General features: G+C 53.1%; 1 protein-coding gene across 1 annotated transcript; it reads left to right on the forward strand.

The window, feature by feature from the left end:
- Positions 1–638: 638 nt before the first annotated feature.
- On the forward strand, positions 639–10,182 carry UBXN11 (UBX domain protein 11; the record flags this gene model as incomplete). The annotated part of the gene is given in 14 exon segments (XM_082296489.1): positions 639–670; positions 1,311–1,377; positions 1,379–1,442; positions 1,646–1,740; positions 2,482–2,536; positions 3,460–3,536; positions 4,022–4,136; positions 5,427–5,644; positions 5,954–6,031; positions 6,873–6,993; positions 8,081–8,184; positions 8,410–8,483; positions 9,179–9,325; positions 10,017–10,182. Coding segments are annotated over 14 exon segments (1,413 nt in total).
- Positions 10,183–10,632: the final 450 nt, after the last annotated feature.

Here is a 10,632-nt window from a genome sequence, read left to right on the forward strand (position 1 = left end):
GAGAGCAGCACAGAGGCAGCAGGCGGGATGGGGGACACCCAGGGAAGGCTCTCGGGATAGTGGGAAGCGCTGGGTGGAGCTCAGGGCATCAGCGAGGCCAAGAGCAGTGCCCGGGTGAGAAAACAGAGAGCGAGGAGGCGGGCGAGGGAATCGGGAGGAGCTGCAAGCCACGGGGTGCCTCAGGCCCGGCGGGTGTGTATGAGCGGAGGCAGAGGGCGTGCGGAGGGCGGCTGAGGAGAAACGTGGGACCCACTCCCGGTCCCGGTCCCGGTCCCGTCCCGGGACAGCGCCTGCGGTGCACGCTGGGAATTGTAGTTCCCGGCACTACCGTGCCCGTCACGTGACCAGCGCCGGACCAATCGCAACGCCCCCCGCGTCGCCTTGGCAACCGCCCGTAAACAAGATGGTGGCGGGGGGGTGAGTGAGGGCTTGGGGAGGGCGGGGAGCCCCCCCCAGGTTCGGACCCCCTCCCCAGATCCGGGGATCCCCCCAAGAGGGTCCCCCCAACACACCCCGAGTGCCCCAGAGCTGCCAGGCCCCCCTCCCCCTTCACCAGCCCCCGGGTTATCCCCGTTATTTTGAGCTCCTTTTTGCCCTCCGTCCCTCAAACAGACATTCTGCCCGGAAAACAAGGGTGTATGGACTGGGAGGATGGGCTGACCACAAAAATGTACGGTTTGGGGTTTTTTGGACAGCTTTTTCAATTCTGTTTAGAAGGTTAATCCACCCAAGCAAACGCACCCCAGGTTAATGAAGCTGTGCTTTATTTCATGTGTTATCCCCTCTTATTTTTCCTCAAAGGGCAGAGCTGTCCCAGGTCATTACCTTCACTGTTCTTACCCTTCTACACAATAGATGTAGCTCTTTCTCCCCTACAATTGTCCAAAACCAGATAAGTAACAAGACATTTCCACATCCTCAACCAGCCCTAGAACACCATCTATTTTTACAGTTCCCTTTAAGGTCACATCCTCCCCACTCAATTTCAGAACAAAACCTCCCATTTCGGTCCCAGTGAAGTTTGCTGCTTCTGTTAATTGCAGAGCACTGTGCTTTTTTTCCATTAAAATGACTTGATTTTACCACTTTCTTCCTCTCTGTACAAGTGTCACAGGCTCTTTCTGCAAGCTCCACTTCGTGCTCACTCGTCCAGCTGCTGGGATTGTACCTTCCCATGGTCCTCACTCCTGAGGAGCACCCACACATGCTCAGAAATTTGGGAATACTGACGGGATTGAGGGACCACCTGCTCTCCCCTGCCCTCTCTTTCCCTCAGCACAACCGTGATATTTCTTTACCTGCTTTTGGAGAACTTGTGTGCAAACACTGACCTGTTTTCCTCCTTTCTCAGAGGATGCCAGGCTGTCTCCTAGGACAAGGAATCCCTGCAAGGCACCCTCCACTCCTGCTTGAGGGGACAACACTGGAAAAGAATATGGAGGGTAAAGTCCCTTAGTGATGAGGGGTTTCTGGGCAAGACCCGTTCCTGTGGCTGCCCTCTCACACACACAACGAGTTGGTGACACCAGGAGCCAAGGGGTTTCTACCCAAAAAGTCCTCCCTGCTGTGGCAGAGCAGGGATTCTGGTGTGGGGTCCCCTGTGCACCCCAGTCCTGCTCACAGCTCTCTGTGCTTTCAGGTGCAGCTCACGCTGACACAGAGCTCACGTCCTCTCTGATGGAAAAAATCTCTCTGTTGGAACAGAAAATAGAGAAACAGGCACAAGAAATGCGGCTGAAGGTAAAAGTCAGCCTCTTGCTGAGCCTGCTCTGTGTCCTGGCACGGGAGTCCCACCTCTCAGACCTCGTGTGGGCTCCGAAGTTCATCTGTGGCCTTGCTGTTAATTACCAAAACCAGCCCTTTACAAAGCAATAGAGCCGTGGGATCAGGCCTTGGGGTGGCAGAGGGGACAGTCCTTGCTGTGACTTCTTGCAGCAGTGGCTCTCAGCACCCTGGCACTCAGAGCAGCAGCTCTCTGGCTTCAAATTTTTTTTTTTTTTTTTTTGCCTCCTGTGGTGGTGCATTCCCCCTTTTGTTTTCTGAAACATCGGCTGCTCACATAGCAGAGTCATCCTGGAGCAGCCCTCTCTGCATCACTGAATAGAATAAATACCCTTTAAAAGCCCAGAATAAATAATAAATACCTTTTTTTTGTTTGGTTTGGGGTTGGTTTTTTTTTAAGAAGTGGCTGCAGAGATGCTGGTTTAGTTTCTACATCAGCCCCTCCCTGCAGGTCTGAGCAGGACTGGGAGATGGGTCACCTATTCCTGGAGTTCTCTATTTATCCCACCCCTCATTTGGGTCTAATTAAGGTGTTTGTGAGGTGATTCAGCCCTGGTGACCCTTTAGCCTGTCTCTGGGTGGGGTGAGAGAACCTGTACCAGCCTTGCTAATTGCCCCAGCCAGGACTAATTGTGCAAACTGTGCCTGGAGGTGCTGAGGCCCAGGAGCTGACCCTCATTATTTGTTCTGCCCCTGAAGGACCGGAGGATTGCTGAACTCGAGGAGGAGATAAAGACTCTTCAGAAAGGAGAAGGTAAAAATCGTTCACCTTTGGCACCTCTGCGAGAGCTCCAGAGCTCTGGGCAGGGCAAGAGAGCAGGCTTGGAGACCTCTCTGAGCTGTCCTCGGCTCCAAAACCCAGAGGCCTCCTTGGTGAGAGGTCGCAGCTACACACAGGGACCATTTCCCGAAGCAGATCTGCACTTTGACTTGTATCTGTTCCTCTGGTGTGGTGCAAAACATCATTTCCTGACCTATTTTCTATGGGTTTCTAAGTTTCCATGAGTGTAAAGCCAACCACAGACACCCAAGGATGGTCAGAAAACCGAAGAGCAGTAAATACTGCAGAGTTCAAACAGGCAGGAAAGCAGCTGAGAGAAACCAAAAACCTACTTGGAGTCTCCCACAGGATTCCAGGTCCAGCCTAACTAAATTGAACCCAGCTTCCAGTGAGTCACTGAAGGTCTTTTCCCCTCTCCAGTTGCCTGGAATCCAGCAGCTTTCCAGCCCCAGCTGGAGCCCACACACGTTTCCTACAGTGGCTGAACTGCCTTGTCTGTGCTGAGCTGGGGTGAGTTCTCTGTTTCCTGAGCACAAAACAAACTGTGTCTGTCAAACCACAAACATGTGGTTTGTACCTCCTCGAGCATTGTGCTGCCACCCAGCCAGCATCTCAGGATCCAGCTTCAGTGGACACCTGCTCATTTTGGGCTCCTTGAGACAGAGGGAGCCAAGCGATTTCCACTGTATGATTGCCAGCAGCACCACTCACATCAGCTCCCCCAGCACACAACTTCCCCAGGGTCGTTCACAACTATCTTTTAGTCTGCCAGCATTGTTGCCAAACCACTGCAGGGTGAATTGTCACCTTCAGCCCCTGTGTCCCATGGGTTTGAGTTCACTGAGCACAGCCCTTCTTTGAGGAGCTACATAGAAACATCAGGTCTTCTCTTACAGATGCTCCTGGCTCCCCCACCACAGAAGAACTGGAAATGAGGTGTCTTCAGCTGCAGAGCCAGGTCTGGGAGATGGAGGTGAGGCACCTGCTCTACGTGCCCTGAGCCAGCTGCTGCTTTGGTTTGAGATCACTGCAGTCCCAGTTTGGCCTTTTTCAAGCTGCCCCTTTGATCATCACAACCCTTCACCTCTGGGAATAAGGAGCAGGTTGGATGAGAGCAAAAGGGCAGGCGGAGGTTTTTGACACACAGACATCTGTGCCTCCTGCAAGCTTCATTCCAATTTCCAGGGCTGTGGAGATGCTCAGCTCCTGCAGTTTTGGGAGGTTCCTCTGTCACTGTAAATCTTTCCTCCTCCCTTTTTCCTGCTACTGACAGAGCTGCTGTCACTGCCCTGTCAGAGAGTCTGTCTGTCTGTCTGTCTGCCAGGGCCAAGGAGCCCCAGGACAAACCTCTTCCACCTCCCTCTCTGCCTCTCACAGCCACAACTGACCCCTCTTAGGCTCCCATTTCCAGTTTTCTGAAGCTCTGGTACCAACACTGGCCTGACTTTCCTCTTCCAGCGGTTCCTGAATGACTATGGTCTGATTTGGGTTGGAGAGACACAGGACCAGCTGGAAGATACAAAATCACTCCAGGATGAAGAGGAGCTGCCAGCAAGGAACCCCTGGAAGCCGGGTAAAGCACCAGCACTCTTGGCTGAAGCTGCTATCCCAGCTCTCACTGCATGCTCAGAGAAGGGAGAGTAGATAAGCACCAAAACCTCAGGATTTGGGTCTTCAGAATTTGAGATCCTGTGCCAAGATCTTCACATCAATCCATCTCAGGGACACAGACATGGAGCAATCCAACAGGAGCTCAGCAGAAGGTTTAATTTTATATACCTGTATGTTGTACGCCCTTCTTGGGCAAAGAGGAGAGAACCTGATGGCTCAGCCCTCCAGGAGGAGACCTCACAGCAGCTGTGTCCCGCAGAATTTACAAACCCTGCACATTTGAGGCTTGGCTGCTCTAATGACATTGACATAGAGTGGGTGGAAAACGGAATCAGGTGCTTTGTGTGCACAGGAGCTGTAGTAACTTACCCACAGTCTGGCTCCATCAGGGAGTATTGTTTGCCTTTCCTCCCAGCCACCACGTGAGGGCTTTAATTGAGACCTGACTCTGCTGTCTGGGGTCCAGGCAGGTTTGGCAGTGGCTCCCCAGGGAGTGGAAACAGAGGGAAAAAAAAGGAAATTATTTGGGCTGTAGAGCCAATGCTGCTTCCTCACCACCATTCAAATAATAGACTAGACATTCCCTTAGATGCAGGAGGGGAGACACAGAGGGAGATCAGCAGAAACAGTTTTGGTTTCAGCTCACTGACCTTTTTCAAGGGTATTTCTACATCGTCCTTTAGCAACTCTTAAAAAAGGAGAACGACCAAGGACTTTAACTCAACTCAGATCTTTTCTCTCTCGTTTCCTCTTCTGACTTCATTCCTCTGCCCTGTCACAACTGCTTCACCGTGCCACCCTCAAACACCCAGACAAACATCCTTGCAGAGTCCCTGCCCTGGTGCAGGCAGCTGCCTCTGTTTACCCTGGCACCACTTCAGCACCTGTGCCCTGATCCATTGATCCAATCTGGTTAATCCAACTCGTGCAGTTCCTCGTCATGCACGGCCCAGGGACAGCACAACACTTCTGAGAGGATAAACAAGCCCAGGAGCCCAGCGTGGGCTCCATGAGCCGGCCCTGCTCCGAGCTTGCAGCCGCGGCGCTGCATCCTCCGCCCTGCCCCTGTGGTTTGGCACACGCCCGTGTGGACCTGGCAGAGCTGTGCCACAGCAAAAGCCTGCACTGCATTCTGCAAATGTGTGAAAGGCAAAGCACAGAAATGTCAGGGCTCCAACACACCTCAGATTCATACAGACAAATCTGCTTGGCCACCACGCCTTCCCCTGTAACTCTGATCCCTCTGCCACAGGTGAGGCCGTTGTTTGCGAACACCAGATTGATTTCGATTTAATCTTGGAGAACATTAAGGATTTGAACTCGCTGGTCGGAGAGGGCATTTCTCAGATTGAGCACACGCCCCGGGGGGCTCGGCTGAGGCGGCCAGAGCCCCTCCCTCTCACCCTGTACCGAAATGGGATCGTCGTGGGCAGTGGAGCCTTCCGGCCCTACCAGCATCCCTCCACACAGGTATGGGAAGGGCTGGAGAGGAATCAGAGTCATCCTGCCAGCACTCACTAAGCCCCAGGAACGGGGATAGGGCTTCTGAGCTTATCTCAGTCCTAAAAAGGAGCCCAGCTCCACACCTGCATCCCCACAGTGCCTTTAAAGCCTCGTGTGTCTGTGTGCAGTAATTTTTAGAGACGGAGATTCTGTGCCTTTGATGCAGACCTTTCTGCATGGTCACAACACCACAAATGGGAGCATCCCAGCAGAAAGATCAGTCCTGAGCGAAACAGAAAGTCTGAGGTGTGACCACGAGCTCTGCTCTTGTTTCAGCAATGCCTGCAGGACATCATGGATGGTTATTTCCCCTCAGAGCTGCAGCCGCGCTACCCCGACGGCGTCCCCTTGCAGGTCAGTGCCACACGCAGCTTTGGGGGAGAAATTGCTCTCTTGCTTCCCAAGACAGCTCAGGTTCTCTTTCATCAATCTGCTGGATGGTGCCCACAGCAAGGGGAGGTTGAAGTTTGTGGTGCTGTGCAGGTGTGTCTGGGGAAAAGGGAGGCAGGGAGGGCACCTGCAGCAGCCGTTACAGGAAGTGTTTCAGCATCAAGGTTCAAAGGTTTCTGTGTCTCAGTGAACCTGGCTTGAAACAAGGCTTCTAAGAGCACAGCAGGCTCTGTAAGAGAAGCAGCACATGCAGGAAATTAAGAGCTGTGTCACGAAAAGGAGGGGAAAAATAGTTCTCAAATAGTTCCCCTGGAAAAGCTTTTAAACTGAGATTGAACAAGTAGCTTTCAAAGAGCATGTCATGAGAGTTTATTTTGCCACAGTTTAAGTGGATTTGGCCACCTGAGGTTCTCTTGGGCCCTGGTTTTTGACTTCTCAGAAATAGCAAAGAGCCAAAGCCACATTTGCGGGCAGAGAGCCTCAGGGGATTCAAATCTAGGTCTTGGAGTGCACCTGAAACGTCAGCAGGCACAACCAGAGGCTGGACCTTCCCTCTGCCACAAAGAAACCAGGACACAGCTGCATGAACAGGACAAGGTCAGGCCAGCTGGAGCAAGCTGGAAGCTGTGGAAGTTAGAAAGTCACATGGAAGGGGGATTGTGCAAAGCTCTGGGGACTGAGGTTCCCTATAACCTCTGCATCATTGGTTTCGTTTGGGGCTTACAACTGCTGGTTGTCATTACTGTGGTTAATTGGGCTCTGATGCAGCAAGAGGAGATGGTGCAACAGTCAGATTTGCTTACAGGTCACTGACAGGAGGAATGTGGTCTTTCAGAAGCAAGACCTTCCAGGGAGTTTTCCTGGCCTTGGCCAGATGGTCGGTACTTCAGAATCCAACAAAGTGCAGGAAACCTCTGAGATCCCAGGTAAAATCCCAAACCTGCCTCAAAAATGCAGCTCATGCTTGAGGAGGAGGATTTTTAAACCTTACCAGGGCAGTGCAGGTGGTAGGAGGGGAATGTGAGGGTCTCAGCAAGGAAAGCAACACTTCTGGGTCAGGGCCTGGTGCTGCCTCAGGAGCTGGAAGCCAGCAGCAGCACACACAGGGTCCTCTCAGCACTAATCCTCCTAAAGGATGAGACATGAGAGGTAATAAAAGAATAGAAATTCAGCAGGTTTCCAAACACATCTGCCATGTGCCTTTCTGAAAGGCCAAGCTCCTTCCACCTTCACCACATCAAAGGATGCTGAGGGAGCCCTGCAGGCCTGGGAGAGTTGCTGGCAAACACCGCTCCTTTCTCCTACAAGCTCATTCCAAAAATGTAGATATCTTCAAGCCAAATGAACCGTAACTGTACTGAAAAATGGGACAGTTTCCCTTCAGACTTTCACAAAAGAATATGGGACATCAAAGCCCACAGATTCCTCATTTTGCTCCTAGACACTCGCAGTCTGAGTAAGCAATATCTGACGGGGCTGGGAAGTCAAACAGAGAGACAGAAATCAGTGGGTTTGTGGGTGCCTCACTAAATAACCCACCAGGTGTATCACCCATGAGAAACAGCTGCCTGGTTACATTCAACTGTGCTCAGTCACCTCAAGGCTAAAGCTAAATATTCCCTTTAACCAAGCAGTAAAAAAATAATTGTCCCAGCAGAATGGAATGGACGCCTACAAATACACCCTCGCAAGGTGAAAAATGTCCAAGTCTGTAAAAATGGTGATAGTCCCAGTTTTTCTCAGCAGAGCTGCCTGCCTGCTGTGCATCCCAGCTGTGCACTGAACAGGCTGCTCTGTTCTCACTGTTGATGTTGACAATAAAACAATCAGTGGGGCAGAAAGTGGGACATCTTCAAGGGAGGAACCCGAGAGCCGCTCTCGGCCTCGCTGGGGTGCTGAGAGCTCTCCCTGTCGGCTGCTGCGCTCTCTCCTTTCACCAAATCAGCCTCTTCTGGGAGCAAAATGTTTGTCACAAAGGTCACACACGGACATATCTCCCCTCTGCTCTGGCAGGTCCCAAAGCCTCCTTGGAGCAGTTTCCCAACGAGCTTTCCAAGCCCCTGAAGCACAGAGGGAGAGCGGGCAGTGCCCGAGGCGTGGCTGGAGCAGTGCCACAGGTACCAGTGACCTCCCCAGACCCCCCCAGGAGGAGACCAGGGGTGATTCCCTGGACTCAGCTCCCTGCACAGCACCAACATCCCCACCTTGGGCCTCTCCCAGCTCTGTGTAACCTCCCAGAGAGGCTCCACCAGAGCACACGTGGCACTTGGCACCCGCCTTGGGGCTGTGCTGGCACTGGCTGCTCTCCCTGCAGTGCTGACACTCACCTGCTTTGGTTGCAGGGCTCTGATGGGCAGCAGAGCAGCAAAGAAATCCTGGTGGAAACACCTGGGCTGGCTGCCCTGGAGAGATACAGGTACAGCCCCCCACCCCTGCCCTGTCAGGATCTCCTCTTCCTCCTGTTTCATCACTGCAGGTTTAGTTCAGGGGGTTCAGTTGAGGAGGTAAATGGACTTTCCCCTTTTAGACCTTAGAAATAGTTAGAAAAAAGGCCAAGTTTGGTCTGTTGGGAAAACCACTGAATTTTTCATGGCAAACATGCCATATTTTACATCTCTAACAAAAAGCTTCTGTTGTTCAAAATGTCACTAGTTTATGTGAAAGTTTTTCCGACAGCAAGCCAAGGCCTAAGAGTTTAAAACCATTGAAGGAGCTTTTTGCAGTCATATTAAATGGGAGAATCTCATGCCCAGGTGGGAGGTCTCACTAATAGCACTTTTCCACTCAGTCTCTGGCAAGGCAAGACCCAAATAACTAATGAAAAAAACCCCAAGCAGATTATTTTTAATCAAAGAAGTAGGGCAAAGTACTTACTAGGCAGCACTGGTTTAAAATGAGAAATCTAAAAAAGGTCCACAACCCTCTTCAAGGCATCTTCAGGCTGAGAAAGCAAAGCAGCAGTTTGGGCAGTGGGTTGGTCTGGTTGCCCATGGTCAGACAGGGCCTCGTTGACCTCAAGGACATTCCCAAACATGAAACTCCTCCTGTCATGGGGGCTCTGCCCATTGAGTGGAGCTCACTCCTGTGCTGACAGGGTTTTGTGATCCCCAGGGTGAAGCCAGCTGAGGGGGCTAAAGCTCCTGGCCCTGATTTCTGCACTCTGCGCATCAGATCCGAGAGCGGGGAGCAGACGTACGAGGTGAAGATGCTGCTCACAGACACCATCGGGGACCTGCGCCAGCACCTCGCCCACATCAGGTAGTCCAGACTTCCTCCCCTCCTTGCCTGGCTCTGTAGGGCCCCAGGAAAGGGTTCTTGAGGTCCTGGGGCTTCAAACATCGGCCTGAGCTGGGTCACAGCCCCAGCCCTCTGCCCACTGACACTCTCCAGGCAGCAGTGCCAGGGTTCTGAGAAGCTCAGAGCATTTCATACCCACCTTTGCCACACAGCAGCAGAGATAAACTTCTTCTGTCCTCCCAAACTGCCACCAGATCCAGGCCCATTGCTGCCTTTGCCTCCTTCCAGCACTCACCCAACTTGTGCCACCATTCCCAAGGTGCTGGAAGCTGAGCTGCAGCCTTTGCTTGGCTCAGCCAGCTCTATGTCCCAGCACATTTAATGCTGCCCAAGGGCTCACTCAGCCTGTTGGGGACAGTTCCAGATGGCTGAGGGCCCCCTTTGCTCTCCCCTCTTCCCACTCCTGCTGCAGGCCATGGCCCTGGCCTTGGTGTGAGCCCAGGATGAGCTCAGTGCTGGTGGGATACACGAGCCTCCTTCCTTCCCACTGCAGCTGTGCAGCTGGACAGGCTGCTCCGTGCCTGGCTGGCTGCAGTTTGGGCTGGAAGCCCTTTTTTCTGCTCTTGCATAACCACAGCTGGATCAGTCAAAGCATCTCAGCAAAACCTTGGGGGATCCCGTGAGTAGGAAAGATTGTGCTGTTCTTTCCTAGGGGTGGAAACTCGGACGCGTATGAGATCATCAGCACCTTTCCCCAGAGGGTGTACACAGACAACTCCAGGAGCCTGCAGGAATGTGGGCTGGTCCCCAGAGCCTCCCTGCTGCTGCGGAGGAGAGACCCCTCCCAACAGGAGGGGACGGGGCTGCAGACAGGGTGAGAGCTCCTCACCCGAGCTCTGCACAGGGAGGGAGCTGCCTCTCAGTGTCACCCAACCTGCCCTGGCTGGGAAATAGGGAGAGGTTTCCTTTCCAGATTTAGTTTCACTGTGCCATTACCTGGGATGGAGAAGAGTGCAGAGCAGCCCTTCAGCCGCTCCCTTTGGCAGAGGGGGCCAGGCCCAGTCCTGCTGCCTCACAGTGGCTGCTGTTCCCCAAAACAGGCGGATCCCAGCACAGGGATGCTTCCACCAGCTCACGCCTGGGCTCCTGGCCTGGCTCCTCACCTCTGTGAGGGTTACACAGGCTGACCCCTGCCCAGGGGAGCCTGCCAGCTTCACCCTGGCACTGGGCAGTTGCTTAGCTGGCCTCAGGGACTCTGGAGCAGCAGGATGGACATACAGCCGGGGCAGTTTGCTTTCGACACACAGCTGCTCCTGACAGACTTCACC

Source organism: Coloeus monedula (assembly GCF_965178545.1).
Source record: "Coloeus monedula genome assembly, chromosome: 24".
In the NCBI taxonomy this organism is placed as follows: Eukaryota; Metazoa; Chordata; class Aves; order Passeriformes; family Corvidae; genus Coloeus; species Coloeus monedula.